This window comes from Cyrtonyx montezumae, unplaced genomic scaffold (assembly GCF_038088225.1).
Source record: "Cyrtonyx montezumae isolate F1298 unplaced genomic scaffold, pur_monq_1.0 scaffold_17, whole genome shotgun sequence".
Lineage (NCBI taxonomy): Eukaryota > Metazoa > Chordata > Aves > Galliformes > Odontophoridae > Cyrtonyx > Cyrtonyx montezumae.
Genome location: NW_027071903.1, coordinates 24,918,276 through 24,935,656, shown reverse-complemented (window position 1 = coordinate 24,935,656; position 17,381 = coordinate 24,918,276). Strand labels below are relative to the sequence as shown.

At 36.7% G+C, this 17,381-nt stretch overlaps 1 protein-coding gene across 1 annotated transcript in view; it reads right to left on the bottom strand.

Annotated features, from left to right (window-relative positions):
• MYO5C (myosin VC) overlaps nucleotides 1-17,381 on the bottom strand; it is a 33,490-nt gene that overhangs the window by 10,552 nt on the left and 5,557 nt on the right. The window contains exons 7-30 of the mRNA XM_065733859.1: nucleotides 17,196-17,277; nucleotides 16,546-16,653; nucleotides 15,813-15,919; nucleotides 15,033-15,298; nucleotides 14,451-14,532; nucleotides 14,077-14,217; nucleotides 13,647-13,772; nucleotides 13,358-13,441; nucleotides 12,507-12,641; nucleotides 12,101-12,198; nucleotides 10,556-10,642; nucleotides 10,356-10,467; nucleotides 8,831-9,042; nucleotides 8,076-8,241; nucleotides 7,539-7,685; nucleotides 6,616-6,780; nucleotides 5,908-6,001; nucleotides 5,288-5,351; nucleotides 4,097-4,277; nucleotides 3,412-3,505; nucleotides 2,479-2,542; nucleotides 2,315-2,395; nucleotides 1,791-1,971; nucleotides 442-535 (exon numbers count right to left, since the gene is read on the bottom strand). Of these exons, the coding sequence (XP_065589931.1) occupies nucleotides 442-535; nucleotides 1,791-1,971; nucleotides 2,315-2,395; nucleotides 2,479-2,542; nucleotides 3,412-3,505; nucleotides 4,097-4,277; nucleotides 5,288-5,351; nucleotides 5,908-6,001; nucleotides 6,616-6,780; nucleotides 7,539-7,685; nucleotides 8,076-8,241; nucleotides 8,831-9,042; nucleotides 10,356-10,467; nucleotides 10,556-10,642; nucleotides 12,101-12,198; nucleotides 12,507-12,641; nucleotides 13,358-13,441; nucleotides 13,647-13,772; nucleotides 14,077-14,217; nucleotides 14,451-14,532; nucleotides 15,033-15,298; nucleotides 15,813-15,919; nucleotides 16,546-16,653; nucleotides 17,196-17,277 (2,971 nt within the window). The remainder of the gene's footprint in view (nucleotides 1-441; nucleotides 536-1,790; nucleotides 1,972-2,314; nucleotides 2,396-2,478; nucleotides 2,543-3,411; nucleotides 3,506-4,096; nucleotides 4,278-5,287; nucleotides 5,352-5,907; nucleotides 6,002-6,615; nucleotides 6,781-7,538; nucleotides 7,686-8,075; nucleotides 8,242-8,830; nucleotides 9,043-10,355; nucleotides 10,468-10,555; nucleotides 10,643-12,100; nucleotides 12,199-12,506; nucleotides 12,642-13,357; nucleotides 13,442-13,646; nucleotides 13,773-14,076; nucleotides 14,218-14,450; nucleotides 14,533-15,032; nucleotides 15,299-15,812; nucleotides 15,920-16,545; nucleotides 16,654-17,195; nucleotides 17,278-17,381) is intronic.

Sequence of the window (17,381 nt, the reverse complement as noted above, 5' to 3'; positions counted from 1 at the left end):
TAGCAGAATATTTTCCTTCTGTCTCCTACTTGGAATTTTTCACCCCTTGAAATCTACTTCATGGAGAAGAACTTAAAATGAAAAGATGTTCTGGAATTTAAGACTGCTTCCAAAGGGCATACTCCATTCTTAGCACAGCCCTACAGAACACAGACTCCCAAACTGTAAAACTGAATGACCTAAAAAAAGTTTAAAACAACAACTAAAAAATTGCACATATTTACATTTGTTTTTCTTTACTAACAGAGCTATTATCTACAAAACACTTTTTTCCCCACAGTACTTCTTACATTTCACTGGCAACAAAGCAAGTGAATAGGCAATGAAGTAATGCTGCTTGAGGTTTTATAAATTCAAGTCTATGGAATTCATAACTCATTCATAATTCATTCTTAACTGTGAGACTGGGGACCACAGCAGCACTTTACCATGGTACTTTACCTTTCAACTTTGCAGTCTGCTCTTGAAGACGGTTTTCAAGGTCTAATTTTTGATTCTCAAGCTCAGAGACTTGCTGTTTAAGATCTGGGATCACCTTCCAGAGAAAAAAAAATAAAATAAAGAAATATGTGCATCTCAGCACCTTTATTTTGAAGCATCTGCAATAGTGTCTGTGAGACAGAAGACCTTCAACTGCAAGTAGTTAAAGACTGGCAAACATAATGTGGGAGTGCTACTTGCTTGCCCAACATGCCTAACTTTTTTGTAAGCATTTGCTGCTGGGCCATTCTTAATAATGAAATAGTCAGCTAACTAAATATTTGAACTACTCCAATTCTGCCATTTTTATGTCCTGCAGTTAAAAGGAAATTACATAATTAATTTTCCTAGCTCAATTAACTTTTGGGGGAAAAAAATCAGTATGTTATAAAAATCTTTTTTTTTTTAAATAACATCACAATCTGCTTTTCCTTATGTTTTCAATGTTAATAGTTTCATTTTGAAAATATTTGTATAGCCATACTCCACTTAACAGGAAGATAATACGGTATGTATGGTCTTCTGGAGTAATAGCACTTCCTTGAGTCAGGTTTTACACAGCATTAATAACCGATTTAACTTATAAGCCTTGTCTGCAATGTATTAGCAACTTTATGTGGTTAGCTGCCCTCTGGTGGAGAGCACCGATAAACTACACAAATTTATCACCCCTTACATCCCCAGGCATCTGTTTTCTCACTTATAATCAAATCACAGAACTTTTCAGCCTGAGAGAGATAGCTTTACAGAAGCTTCAGATCAAAATGTGTTGATTTCTATTCCTTGACCACAGCAGGAGAACAGCATAACTAAATCCTGAATGAGCTTACTGACATGGCTTGGCCTCAGACTGAAGTCAAGCAACCACAGAACTGCCAACTCCCCACCACCCTCCTCTCACCCCAAAGCAAAAGGAAAGAGAATAGGAAGAGCACAAGTGAGAAAGCCAGTGGATCAAGATAAAACCCATTTAATATGTGAAGGGAAAAAGCAAGCAAACAAAAAACAGCAAGCAGAGCAAAGCCACTCACTCACTCTAAACACACAGTCGCACCAGTACTCAAACAGCAGCCAATTTCAAGCCAAATATACTTTGTTTCTTCTTCCCCTACTTCAGTTTTTATATCTGAGCAAGACATTATATGTGAAAAAGTTGGTGTGGATGCGCAACCTCAGATGGCCACATCTGTTTGAGCCTTGTAAAGTCAAAACACGACACCAAGCTTTTAAGGGCTTTGTGCCACGAACAGTTTTGGATTGTACTGCCTAGTAACTGAAGTGTACTTTGCTTGACTACATCTTCATCTTACCAGGTTTTCTGAAGTCAGCCTGCTAACTTCAAGTCGAATACCATCATTTATGTCATTTTCCTCTCGAAATAGCTTTTGTAGATGATTAATATCTTGGCTAAGATGTTCAACTTTCAAGTTCAAACCTTCTATCTCCTTTTCATAGTTTTCCTTCTGAGATTGGAAGTGACTTTCCAACACTCTGTTAAAAACAAAAGGAAAAATGAAAAATCGCAGATGTAGTATGATGTCTGTGCAATAGGTCAAGTTTAATACCAGTTCAAAAAAAGTACTATGTTCAACGTGCAGATATTCCATTACATCACCCAGGCATTAAGAGATGGAAGGTATGCATACTGTCTTTGAGGAAACATCTCCCAGACTAACACATACATACTTATCTCATTGATTTAGTTAAGCTAGTCAGACAATCATATAACATATTTGTTAGGCAGATGTTCAGTACTACACTGCCAGGTTACTCACTGACTGTTCTGTTGATCTAGTCACAGCCTAGAGTTATGAAAACATAGATGCTGACTAACCTTGTAGCTTTTTTCAAGCCTTCATAAGCAAACCACAATTCTCCATCTTCATTTAAGTGTTCCAAATCCTCTGTAGATAGTCTAGAACACAAGGCAGTATTAACAGTGGGCAGGTGAACAAAAACATTCCTTAACTGTCTTTTAAGGAAAACTCAGTAAATTACCTGCTTCTTACATCTTCAAAGTCATAGCTTTCAAGAAGCTGTTTTGTAACTTCTGACATCTTTTCTGGAAAAAAAAAAAAAGTTTATTATGCAAATTATTTTTCCTCACACTTCAAATTACACATAATTATAAAAATCAAACCAACCTCTTCCTGAGTCTATAAGGTTCCTCTCTGTTACTCAGTACTTATTTACTTGAAGAATACGATGACAGACTTGGCTCTACTTCTGAACAAGGAAGGAGCACAATTTAGGTACACTACCAAAATAGTCGGTCTATTTCTATATTAAGGCTTATTGTTTTGTTTTCTTTAAAACATATCAAACATTCATTGCCAAGTTACCTCTTTGCTTTAAATCTAGACAACCGCTTCAGTTACACAGATGATTTGTCACTTAGTGCTAGCATACTACACTAAAAGATCCATGTCTGCCATGTAAGATAAGTTCTTAGTATTGCACAAAGCACACAACAGTAGTTTTCAGATTAGGTACCCTTTATCAAAGGGATGCCAGTTCAGCAAGTCACTGATGAGGCTTGAGGCTAAGGACAGGCTGAACGAAGGCCAGACAATGTTTCATTTCCATATTTCTGTGTCTCTGTGAGATACTGAGTTCTACGTGAAGTTTAGAGTACTACTATTTATTTTTGAACAGAAATATTTGAAATCAGCATTTCTTTAAAAAGGTACAACAAATCTTGGTATTCATCAATTGCTTCAGAAAAACCCACTTGGTTTTTGTTTTACACCTTACAAACAAAGCTCTGAATACAATGAAATCACTATAGGATGGGAAAGATATCAGGTTTTGGTTTTTTTGTTTGTTTGTTTTTGTCAAAGTTAGCAAATATTTTAAAAAACCAAACAATTTAAACCAGCCAGTTCACACTGTGCTTGATAAATTCTCTAAATTATCTAGTATGTAGCTTACCCCTCATCTCCCTCTTCTGTGACTGGGCCTGTTTTTCAACATCCAATTTTTGTGTCTGCAGCAGTTCAATTTCCCTTTGCAACTCAGGTATTTTCTGAATTAGATAGAATGCAGTAGAAAGTGAATGAAAAGGGCTAAACAACAGTTAAATCATAAAGATAATTATTAATAACAGCAAAATCATAAGCCAGAAAACTTAAAATGTGTTTAAAGTGTCTGGTTTTTTTTTGGCATCAGTGCTGAACAGTAATTTGATGCAGTGAAAAAGCATGTATTTCTGTTGTGGATATGACTCATAGGAAAAAAAAATGCAACTTTACACAAAAATATTTTCAGTCAGATTATAAGCTATATTTATGAAAACCAAACTTAAGAAATAGATGCCTTTGAGGAAAATGAAGGAAGGAAAAAAAAAAAAAAGGTCCACACATTTCAATGTATAAACATTCAGGCACAATCAGTTGTATTCTTTCAATTTTTACGTGAATAACTTCGATATTGAGTACTACATGAGAAGGATGCAATGCAGTGCTGGAACAAATACAAGTTATTAGCTGTAATTTCTTCAAAACTGGGAAGAAAAAGAAAGAAAAAGAAAAAAGGAAATAACCTATAAATAAAACATCTCCATTGCCTACTTGCTTTATCCAGGAAAGACTCCAAAATGAAATGAGTCACACTTCACCTGCGCTTGTTTTGTAAGCTGTCCTACTTCTATTTTCAGGTCATCCTGAATGGTGATCTCTTGCTGAATTTGTTGCTGTAGCTGTGTTTTTTCTTCTCTGAGAACCTTTATTTCTCCCTTGAGTGATTCAATTTCCTTTTCATACTCATGTTTCTGATTTTGGAAATTTTTCTCAAGAATCCTAAATGAGACAATGAGGTGTTTGGAAGCAAAAGAGCAGGCTTTGTTTTAATTTTAACTTGAAGGATGTGTTTCAGTAAAGGAAACTTAAATGAACCATGATTGCTTGAAAATGCTAGGCTAGATCATCAGAACCAATATACAAAATGGATGACAATGGGATAAGAATGTCCCCAGACTTCTCTACACTCTATTCAGTTTTTGGGACTGAATTCAAGACATATAGAATATTCCCACTTCAAGGCTAACTCCCTAACTCTTTCAGAGTCCACCTATTAAGCAGCTCTCTGATATGTTTATGCCCACGTTAGGCACTGAGGAAAGACATAGCAGTAGGAAGCCATCTATTTTCAACTGGCCCCTGCTGGAATAGGCTGGCTTCCAACATAATAGAGCTACTAAGAGGAGCAGAAGAACTGGCAAAGAAGAGTGAAGTCAATCTGAAATCAGACTGAGCTGAAGTCCCAAACAGCTTCCAATCCTCAGTAACAGTGACTTATTATTACACTCTTGAAATTTCTGAGGATGGCATTTATTCAGTACCTAAGGTTCTGTCTTGTAAAGAGTTACAGTACAACAAACATTTGATCTGACAATGGCATACTGCAAAACATCAAATATACATAGCTAAACAGCATGGTTTTTAAAGTGTGAATAATATACCAAAGAGAAAATATGGCTTTTCTATATTATTAATCTGAAACACTTATATTCCCTCAAGCTGAATCTAGTACGGTCATCAGCTGCTTTTCTAACCCTGACTGACTACTGAGAATGTATCAATTCTCAACTCTAAAGCAAGAAGAATCTCAAGCCTACAGTATAGTTCCCTGCATAGGCACGTGCTCATCTTCAGTGGTATGTGAAGCAAGTCAGAACTAGCATCACTGTTCAAGAATGCTGATAGACTCAAACGATACGATCATAAGCACAGCAGGAAAAAGAAAAGTAGAGAAAGAGAAAAAAATCAAACAAATGTTGCTTCAAACAAATGAAATTCTGCTTCCATACATTCGCTGACTTTCTTCTTTTCGTACATCATCAAAAAGTTGTTTCGTGAGGTCATCCATTTTCTCTGTCAAAAAACATTGCAATATTTCAAAGAATTTCACGCAGTGATGTGCAATTATTAAAAAGTATTATCGCAAGGAGAAGTTTTTGTTTTAATAACAAGTTTGTGTTAATAACAATAACAATTAGTAGTCTAAAATGTCAAGGACTACTCCAGTAAACTTGTAAGTAATGCTACAGAACAAAATGCTTCTGAAGCACCAAAATTTGTCTCTCCTAAAGTACACCTGATTTCACACATTGCTCACCTCCTACAAAGCAAGTAGTTAAAACGATTAATTAAAGGAAGGACACAGAGCACATGCTGCCTTGAGACAAGAAACATAGATAACAGCAAAGCTTTTGTCACTGAAAGAAGAGATTTAATTTATGGCATTAAAAGCACATGCACTACACATTTTAAACTAGTTTCAGAGAAGAGATGCTCAGATGCAACTTTTAATATACTGTAACTTAAGCACTTACATTGTTTTTATTAGACCAAATGTCATTTAAATTCACTGAAAACCTGACTGTACAACTTCCCCTTACTTCTTTGAAATTCCTTTTAATCATCATACCTTTCATTTCCTCTGTTTTCTCTTGGAGCTTTACTTCTAAGGTCTCCTTCTTTTCTCGTAACTCTTTATTCTGAGTCTCAAGTTTTAAGATTCTCTGTGCACACAAAAAGCAAGCAAAACACAGAATTTAAAGGGAGAAGAAATAGGTCACAACGTCTCACATTTACAACAATAACACACAGACTCCCTCCTTCTACATCATCCCCTGGAAAGTGAATTTACTCAGTAACTCTCAAAATACGAGCTGGGATTGTTTAGTCTGGAGAAGAGGAGGCTCAGAGGAGACCTTATTGCACTCTACCACTTCCTGAAGGAGGGTTGTGGTGAGGAGGGGGTGGGCCTCTTCTCCCTGATAAATAATGACAGGACAAGAGGGAATGGCCACAAGTTGCGCCGGGGAAGATTTAGATTAGACCTGAGGAAACATTTTTTCTCTGGAAGAGTGGTCAGGCACTGGAATGGCCTGCCTAGGGAGGTGGTTGAGGCACCATCCCTAGCGCTGTTCAAGAAGCGTTTAGATGAGGTGCTAAGGGATTTGATTTAGTAGTTGGGTAGGGATAGTGATAGGAGGATGGTTGGACTAGATGATCTTATAGGTCCTTTCCAACCTTATGAACTTATGAACTTATGAAAATCATGTATTTGAAAAATCCAGCAAATCAAAAACTTAACTAAAATACAAGCGCCATGAAGGTAGGGAAAATTTACCTGTTCACTGTCCTCTTTATATTTTTTCCCTTTTTCCTCATAATTTCTCTTTTGAGCAGTTATCTTTTCAAGCTCCGATTCAAGTTTCTGAATCGTATCCAAGTCATTCATGTGAGCTGACGCCAGGTTAGTCAATCGTTCCAGCAAGCCATGATTTTCTTTGCTCTTCAGTGAGTTAAGACAGGTTAAATAAAACAGAGAATGCACAACTGATGCTGTTAAATAGCATTCTGTCTTCTCCTCAAAAATTACTGTCATAAAACAGCTCTACAGTTTAATCATTCAAACCGTGTGTTTTGTGTAGAATTCTTCAGGGGCCATGAGAACCAATTTCAAGCACATGAGCAGCGTATTCTATGCTCTACTTCTCAGCTACAAAGGAAGCACCTGACCTAGTTCTGCTTGCCATTCCAGGTTCATCTTGATTATTTTCATCAGGGATTGTTTCCATCAGCCAGGTTAAAGCTACCACCTTATAGATAACTGTTATAGCTCTCAAAAATAAGCTATGAAAGAAATGTAAGGCAGAATTCCCCAAAGTTATGTTGAACCAGAGCAGTATCTAACACTCTTCATCCTAATACAAGCAATCTCATGCAGAGATTGGGCATCTGTTACAAAACATTAAAGAATGTTAGGTGTGCTAATGAGGAGAGCTAACCCAAAATCTCAGTAGCATATGCCTCAGAAATACAAGGAAATCCCAGAAGATTTTTCCTACACTGGATATAGGAAGTAACTTGTGTTAATAAGGATTATAACCTGCATATAAATTCCATCTTGTCAAGTAAACTATAAATGCTGCAATTCACATGTGACCCTAGTCAACATGAGAGCTCAGAATAAAATGAATAGAATATTTATTAAAAAAAAAAATGAAAAAAAACCTAGTTACAAGTCATAAACTGACTGAGGACCCTCACCTGTTCTTCTATCTTCTTCTGCAGTCGCTGAACTCTGTATGAAAGCTGGATGTTCAGCACAAACCGACGGATGTTCTGGAATCTGCGCCTGGCAAGCCACGCACGGGCATATTTCTGAAGGATCACAGCCTTGTGTTCTTCAAGCATCTTTGGAAGAAAGCATCAGCATCTGTTTGTAATTACCTGTGGCCCCAATCAACATCAGTTAAAGCGTTCTGTGAATCTACACACATTTCTATGCTCTCAGAAGTATCAAAATACTAAAACATTCAGACTGTACATGTACGTGAACAACTGTAGCAGCCACATTAAATGATCTGCATCAAGTATAAATCAGACAGTTGTAACAGGCAGGAGATTTAGATCTAAGCTATTGTGTATAAGTATTTTTACAATATATATACAGAAATAGAGTAGAAGATAGAAGAATAACACATGCAAGGTAAAGTAATAGGGATCATTGCCTTTGTCTCCATCTTTCCCATAGAGTTATTGCTGTTTCCAGTTACTGAAATCAAACTTTGCAATAGGCTGTACCTTCTGGTATTTCCTTCTTGCTAGAAACCCCCTGGTATAAGCTTGGATTGTTACAGCAGCCACATGGATGAGCTGGCAAAGTTTACGGACGAGGTAACCACGGCAGTATTTCTGAATAATTATAGCTGCCCACGTTTGCTTCAGAGCTTGTGCAGTTATGGCTTGCCTAATTCAAAAGACAAAAACGTTTACTTAGGTCAGATGAGATGTTTTATGCTCGTTCCTCCAGTCAGTCAAATCACACACAAAAATAGTTCGGCTGACGATGAATACTACGTAGGACTATTTCCTTTAAGTGAAACACAGAGGCATTAATCTTATGAAAACTAGCGGAACTAGTCCAGAATAACAAAAGCGAAGCTCTACCAAGGAGGGGGAGCAACCCACAAGCTTTCCTATCTTTTTTCACCAGCAATTATTCTCACACTGTCTTTCTGAACATTTCAAAGCCTAGATACAGCCATCTTCCTCCTCTGTCTGTACTGTGAATGGCTGCTACAGTTTCTTGTCTGGATGTAAAAAGGCCTCTCAGCAATCTGGCAGATGTTTGGAGTCTGCCATGGTACTTTCTTCAAATCAGCCAAACAACATGAACACTTTCAAGTTCATAATTTCAAACAAGAGAAAAAAAAAATCAACAATTTTGATTACTTTTACATAAAAACTACTCTTCCAAACTAGCACTGGGCACTTCTGCTGAGTTTGACCTTCCAGATCCTGTCAGGCATGCCCTAACACGTATCAGCCAGAAGTACCGTACGGTCCGCTGCCCACGGAAGTACTGCTGAACTGTAATAGCTGCTTGTTTAATGCACAGGAATTTCTTGCGCTGCAGCCAGCCTCGGACGCTCTTTTGGATCACGATGCATGCATGCCTCAGTGTGTCTGATCGTAGTTTTTCTAAGTAAGCAACCTGTCCTGCTCTGAAGAAAATTTTCGTTCTCCCAAACTGATATTGGTTAGGATCCTGAAAAAAAGAAAAGAAAAACAAACACACAATAGATTTATTGCAGTTTTATTTTTCTAGACAAAACACTTTATTCCTTTTATAAAGTGTCACTTCAGCCAATCTATTCTGAAATGACATGATCTCGCCAAATAACCATAAACTCCCTGCTTTCATTATAGATGGTACGTGGCAGGAGGAGAACTCCAAAACGAAGGAAAGAAGGAAAATATAAAATATCCAAATATCCAAATTCACACTACAGTGGCCTCAGATTAAGAAGATCTGGACTTATCACCAAGGCCCTGAAAGCAATGCCATCTGACTGAATACAGTTCCTTGAGCTCAACGCTACCCTGCAGTGCATCTGGGCTTGAATCAGTGAACTGTGAGAGCAAAAACTCACAGAAGAAATAACTTTTAAACTCAGGCTCAATCTCAGTCTCTGTTGGAGCCATGCTACAAGTATACCTGTCTTTGGTCTTGTATATCCCTGAGTTAGAACACAGTCTTGACATACCTTGACTTGGATCTGCCTCAACAACAGGGACTTGTCAAACAAACAGGAGCTGAGGAAGCATGGCCTTGTCATTGAGGTAATAGCCTCAGCCTATCCTTGCTGCACCCTGAACCCTACAAACCATTGAACTTCAGCCACCTCTGACAAGGAAGGTACTGAATAAATGGTAACACCTACCTCCCATTGTAGACACAACAGAGGAAGGGAAAAAAAAAGAAAAAAAATGCCTTACATTTTTTTCAGCCAGAAGGCAAAAAGTGATCAGGTATTTTTAAAGCTAAGAGCAAGACAACCATAGTTTTTCAGGTCTTCCTCATAGGCAAAAAAACCACTATAGTATAATGAACTGTAAACACAACTTACTTAACCACATCAAAAGCCTGTTTAGACTCTGTTGCAATGAAATTTCAGTTTCAATACACAATAAAAATCTACAAATATAGAATGTTTTCAGAAGAGTTCTTCAGTATGCGCTGTGACACCAACCAAAGCCCTCTTCTGTGCACAGTCTTGGTGAATTTATACTATTTACTGTCTGATAAATATAGGTACAATATCTGTCGTTTAACAAGTGAATATATGAAGCACGGAGAGGTTAAATCATCTGTCTATGAACACATTATGACTCAGTATCACCACAAAAGGTTCTTGATTTACAAGCCTATGTCTGACACTCTAAATCAGGAAAGATAGCAATAAGGGAAATATGTTATCTTTCCTACTTAAGGAGTGGGATAGTACTCTTGGGAAAAGGGACCTTTTAATAACATCAGGTGGTATATGATACATAAAGGATCAGTGTATATGTACCAACCTGGATTAGCCGCTGCAAAACAATCTTGCAGATCTGCTTCTTATCATTGAAAGAAAGTTCCTGCTGCGCCATAAGGATGCTGTAGCGGCTGAAAAACTCAATGTAAGTCCATCTGAAAAATTAAAAATTAGCAAATGCAATTCATTTAAAAAATGAAACACTTTTTTTTTGAGATATGGAGACCTACTGTCAGTCCCTACCTGGATGGATAGCTCTGTGCACTAATTCGAATGGTTTCCAAAACACCACATGCTCGCAGTTGCTGAGCCACTCTTTTTGAGTCAAACCTAAAAAAGCAGAGTTATACTTTATATTTTTGATAAGCTCAGCATGCAATAATTAATATAACAATTCTACTAGCTGGACTTCTATTTCTACTCACATGACAAGGGGCTCCCTATTTTTTGTATGGTGTCTTACCTGTACAGTTTTCTTGCTGTGTTAGAGCAGAGGGAGTATTTAGGCTTTCTTCCTCAAAAAATATGAAGAATGTCCTTATTTCTGTCTTATGAAAGGTCCTTTTTCCTTTTAGTATTAAGCTTGACTGTTCATATTACCAAGAGGCAAAGAATCATGCCAAGGCACAGAACACAGACACAAATAAATTTCCTCAGCAGTCTATTGAGAAGTAACTCTCTCTAGCTATTCTTCAGCACAACTATTATAAATAAACTAAGATTCGTGTAAGGATATCTTGGTTCAAGATTACCAACAAAAGTTGTGGAAAGAGCCTTCTCAATTCTGGACCAAGATGCACAAAGCATTGTGCTATAGACAGGCCATTACTACCAAAGAGATTTCCATGGCTCACAGTTAACGACGCTGTTCTTTCATAATCTCACAGCATGCTCTTCTAGTCTAATTCAGACATATTTTTATATTCTCCAAAGTGTTTTCCCTCTCATTGGTATTACACAAAACAATCAGGTTTCAGTAGGATAGTGGAACCATGACATTATAATACATTTTCACAGAGAGACTTTGTTCAATTCCATGAAAACTGAATCCTACTAAAAATTAATTTGAAAACATATAATCTTTGCCTCTTCCTTCCTATTCAGATATGTAGAGTACACACAGGCATATATTTAATTTGTCAGCACATTACAGTCCAACTAATAGCTGTACACCTGAAACTAGAGAGCTGCTACGTGTTTGCCCACAGAACAAACCAACAGCTGCAGCAAGGTCAGCTCCTACTTGCACTTAGTGGTTATCAGGTTGAACACAGGAGTTATGCAAACACAGCTATCTAGCATGCAAGACTGTGTTACAGCATTAAAGTAAAATAAATGTGTGTGAAAAAGCCAAAGTTATGTTCAGTGCTGCTCGTATGTTTTCTTACTTATAAATATTTCTGTGGATAAAAGGGATACCTCAAAAAAATTGCAGTGGCTATTACTCCCTAAATGTGACTGGGTACTAATCCATACCATACACGAGCAAACCTAAACATACAGAATACTACATTTCCACCCCAACTGTTATGACAAATAAAATATCTGACTTGAAAGTCTTCAGCATAATAAGTAATTTCTAAGATATCACTAACCATTACTGAATTATTCTACTGTTGTTAGAACACATCTTTTTTACTTGGGCTATCTTGAAAAGAAAAATACATTCTCTACACGAAGTTGTTCAATAACAGGTAGCTAATGTGAAACACAGAAGTACTCTTTTCACTTTAGAAATTATACAAAGCCACACTTACTTACTAGAAATTATACAAATACCACACTTACTCAAAAGGCAGTTTTTCATCATTTGGCTTTATGCATCGCACGTAGTGAGGGGTGGTTGCATTAAGTGTCTCCATAAGTAAAGATAAAGAACTCCGGAACTAGAAAATATCAGATGCAACAGTTTGGCTAGTGAAATGTTTACAGCTAAGTAAAAAGTCTAATCTTCAGTTCTTTAATTCTTTGTTAGGTTTTGGATGGGCACTGAGAGAGGAGCACTGCATTGCTGCTGACTCTTGTACTGAAAATGAGATGCTTCCCCATGAACAGTAGAACACAGTATCATAGAATCATAGAATCACTGTGGCTGTATAAGGCCCCCAAGAACATCCAGTCCAACCATCCAGTACCATAGCCTCACACTGCCCTGGAAGTGTGAGCATCACAGAGAAGGATGTGCACACAGTACCTTACTGCCAACAGTCATCCGGAGCTGCTTGTTAGGTGACTTGAGGACAGGTCTTGCAGATTTGATGCTTATAGTGGAACTGAAAGGTGAAATGGACACTGGGCTCTCTTGAAAAAAGTTTGCACACAGATGAAACTAGAAGTATGGTGAAAGAATCACATTAAGCCACAAAGGAAGAACCATCAAAGAAACACTTGCAACAATCTTAAGCCTATGGAGCACTTATGCACTTCAGAGAAAAAACTTGACAACTGTGAAGTGTGCCTGCAAAGGCCATTTCAATATAAGCAAACATGTAGAGAAACTCAGAATTAAACATACAAAAGCTTTCACTCACGAACCATTTAATTTAAATTAAGAATATGGGTTCTAGTCAGATTAAGTTAATTTCTTAATAGCAAATCAACAGCGTGAAAGGAGCAGGGACTCCAAGCAGGTGGGAAGAGATAAGACCATATAAGATGTGTGAAGTTTTCCCTGCCTGCCTTTTCCTTAATCCCTTCTGAAAAACAAACAAAGGCAGCTGTAAATGCTAAGCCACCTAACAAAGCCACAGAGCCTATGAAAATAAAACCCTCAGCTAAGTGAATGATTCAGTTTCAAGGATTCCAAAATGCAATCACTGGGAAGATATGAAAACCCCACACTAACGTAACTAGCAAATGATTGTAATTTTGATGTTAAATATACACGTAATGAATATTCATTAGAAATTAAGACGTAAACTAATTGATCCAACCTATGAGAAACACATATCCTTTCATTAGAACAAATCTTCTAAAATCAGATCTGAATTAATTCCAATGAAATCAGATATTCAGAAAATTAATTGCGACTGTTAGAACACAAACCTTGCTCTCTTTCAAGATTTCCATCAAAACTTCATATACTGTATCCCTGTTTTTTTCCAGAAATCCTTCACATTTATATTCTACCTGTGCAAAGGCATGAAATCATTAACACCAGCAACAAAAGAACATTGTAGCGTTACCAATAAATGAAAAGCAATGAGCACTGAAGGAAGATCACCCAGCAGTTTCAAAAAGGCATGGTTAGTATTTCTGCTGCAAGTTTGCTCCTTTTCTGCATGAGATACTGCTAGAAGCAGAGTGTAATAAAACTGGCTTCTTTATAGTTTACCTTATCAGCAAAGTGTTGAATGATGAAAGACGTGTTTGACATCCTCGGCTTTTCAAAGAGCGTGTTTTTGTTGACAAAATTATTATATAGCTTTTGAAGCCAGTTTTCATCTGTTCCATGGGGCAACTGTAAAAACAAAAAGAGAGACAACCTTTACAAAGTTCAGTCCAAAAGAGTTTTCCAAGGAAAGGGGATCCCAATGCATTTCTGCTTAACCTGTTCTAGTGCCCCACTGACCACACGGTGAAGAAACCGAGTTGCTCCATCAGCTTCTGGGGAATAATCTACATTTAGATTTTCCATTTTATAAAACAAAATGAACAAACAAACGAGCAAGTGGTGTACAACTAAAAATCACCAGAGAACCAACATCCATATGCCTCTTGTAATTTTTGTATGAGCTCATAAATACAGTAATTTTTCACATTACCAAGCACTCTTCATCCAAAAGTTCTAAAATTCCCATTTTAGCTTCAATAAGGTCAATGACAGGCTGGTTGTCATAAAAGTCTATTAAAGTCCAGGGGATATCTTCCTTCATATACTCTTCTTGTTCAAGTTTAAAGACATGCTAGATATAGGGAAATTAGGAAAACGTAAGGTTAGAATTAAGGGAGCAATATATAAAGTCTCTTTTTTTTTTTCCTTATTACTGGATAGTCATTACCCAGAAATAGCTGTTACTCAAAAACAAATATCCAAACAGTAATTGCAATTAATAATCTCAAAACTGAAGTAAAATAAGACAAAGAACAGTGAAATGATATTACAAGAAAAGAAAAAGATTAAAAGAAAAGAACATACCTGATTAAATTGCTGCTGCAGTTTTTCATTGGCATAATTTATGCAAAATTGTTCAAAACTGTTCACATCAAACGTCTCAAAGCTGAAACATGTCAAAAATAAATAAATAAACAAAGGTAATGCAATTGTATTGAAAACAAAAAGCCTTCACATTCAAATACAGATTGTAATCATCTCATAAGACTTTGGAGCTAACCTAATCATTCAGTGAAAATTAAACAGCCACAATCCTAATGAAGGCTGCTGAGGGATTTCAAGACTTTCCCAGAAGATGACGTTACTGAAGATGACAGAGCTAAAAATAAATAAATAAAAATCCAGAGTTACATCTAAAATAATTAAATGCAAACTTAAATTTAAACCTCACTCACACAAGATACTAATATTTATATTTGATGAACACTCTGGATGCAGAAGGACTTACATGAGTATGACCTTTTAGTAAATGAAACCCTCCAGATTCATTAGCAGCACAGATTCGGAAGTGCCCACAACCCCATGGAAAATGAACTACATTTAAGTTATAGTTACTGAAGCTTAGCAAATATAAGTTAATAAAACTGTTTCTAGAAACATTCTTACCCATATATATCCAGAACACCAATAAAAGTATGCTGTTTGCCAGAGAACTGCAAAGCCTGGTTAATTCTTTCCACAATAAAGTCAAACAAATGAGAGTAGATCTTCTTTGCCAAAGCATCCCTTGCATTAAGAGCTTGAGGTTTTGTCATTGGCTTTATTACGGTCTCTGAAGTAGTGATAATCTTTCGGTGGCACAACCACTGTGCCATTTTGTCACTGTTTAATTCCAGAAGCTCACAGAATAAGTTGAGATGATTGTCTTCCAGCTTTACAGAAGATAATAAATATTACTACATTACATTTAATACCTGCTAGGGAAATCCTGACATCAACATGTGCTTTATTTTCTGTTCACTTAGCCTGGCGAAATACCAAGAAGAGTTAAAGCAAGTGATATTGGATGGAGCTACTGACATAGGAAAGAAAACCTGTGTCTGGATGAGATGCACTAGACAGATACATTGCAAGAATAAGTTAGTCTATGTCCAGATGTCATTCTTTTTTGGCTTGTATAGTCTGCTGGGACACAATCCGAGCAGCTCTGACAATGTTGTTTCCTTTATCCTGCAAGTAGTACCCGAAGGCTTTACCAAAAACTGCCAGGTAGAAATATGTTTCATATGAATACTCACTTTGTACACATAAAAAGATAGACACATCTTTCTAGTATCTCAGATTTAATGCTGCTCTGAGCCCCAGAATTGAGAAGAACATCTCTAAAGGTCTTTCAGCATTTTCTTTTGTATCTTGTTCCACAGTCTCAGTGAGTTACTTCCTTACCCTGATGAACGACCTTTCATCTCCAACAGCTGTTATTTCTGTGTTGCCTAAGTGCAGGATTGCTGCCAGTGTTTTAAAAACATCCATCTGAAAATCTTCCTTCAGACCTAAAAAAAAAAAATAATAATAATTCTTGATTATTTTCAATATTCAAATACAGTAGAATGAATTAGAATAGAACAATGTTGGATTGCTTGCTTTGTTGAATAGTCAGTAGTTGTATAGCATCCCTGCAAAATGTGAAAAGCTTTGGTTCAGCTTACCTTCTCTCTGTCTGATCCAATGAGAGATTAGACAAACTCCTGCATGGCTACCAGCACCGGTTAGAGTCTCATATGGTCTTCAGATAAGACATACTAGGGATAAGGAAGCTTCTAATTCTATTTACTTTGCAGTATGTTATCTCAAGGGCCAAGCAGACCTCAGCCCTTAATGTTTTTGATCATTAACAATGAACACCAACAGCTAGCAGTCATTTGCTCTTGTCTAGTGCTTTTAAAGCAAGGCAACAGTGCAAAAGGCAGGCTATTAAGGAAATAATTTTTATAATTACTACTAATTTTTTAAACACCACCTCTATTCATTTCAATAAAAATAAAATAAAATAAAATAAAATAAAATAAAATAAAATAAAATAAAATAAAATAAAATAAAATAAAATAAAATAAAATAAAATAAAATAAAATAAAATAAAATAATAAAATATTTGGAGAAGATATCCTCAAGAAATTACCCAGCAAGGCAAATGTCTTCTGAGTTTCAACCATATTTGCTCTGTCATCAACTCCTTCAATAGTTGTACTGCCACCCATTCTCGTGTAATTGAATTCTTCTGCACTTCCTATGGACGAAAAGCAAATCTTGTAATGCTGGAAAACTCAGGACTGGGAATAGCCGATTATTAAAGACTAGAAAATTAAAGATGGTATGTGATCCAGTGAGCGGGAGGCCGCCTTCTTCCAAGAGAAACCTGAGTGCCTAACTCAGTTTCTCTGACACAAACTAGCATTCCTAGCAATCTTAGCAGTTGATGTAACAAACAAACAGGAATGAAGCTGTGTAAGCACGCAGCTAACACCTGGCTCTCCCACGTGACATTAAAGCTTCTCTACAGATAGATGAATCAAGCCCCCAGATTGTCATTATAGCATCTCCCACTACAGAAAGTGCTAGAAAAGCATTTTCAAACGCACTTGATAATGCAGTATTCAAGTTCCCAGTGATTTACTACCATGTTTAATACAAGCAGACTTAATAGCTATGTCCAGTTCTAAGTCTGCGGGATTTATGATATAAAGCACTTAACATACTAGCTTTGGAAAATCCAGTTTTCAAAACACTACACTGCAAAGGGGAAGAGCAGCTCATTTTCCTGAGACCTACCCAATTTAAGATGCTTAAATTCAGGTTGCATAGCAGATGCACAGAGCTGATAAAATATGTGGTAATTTCTCTCATTCTCTGACTGTAAATAAATAAACAAATAAACAACATCACAGAAAGAAAAACGAAACAGAAAAACATTGGACATTGAACTGCTGTAAAATGATAGAGATACATGAAGCCTAA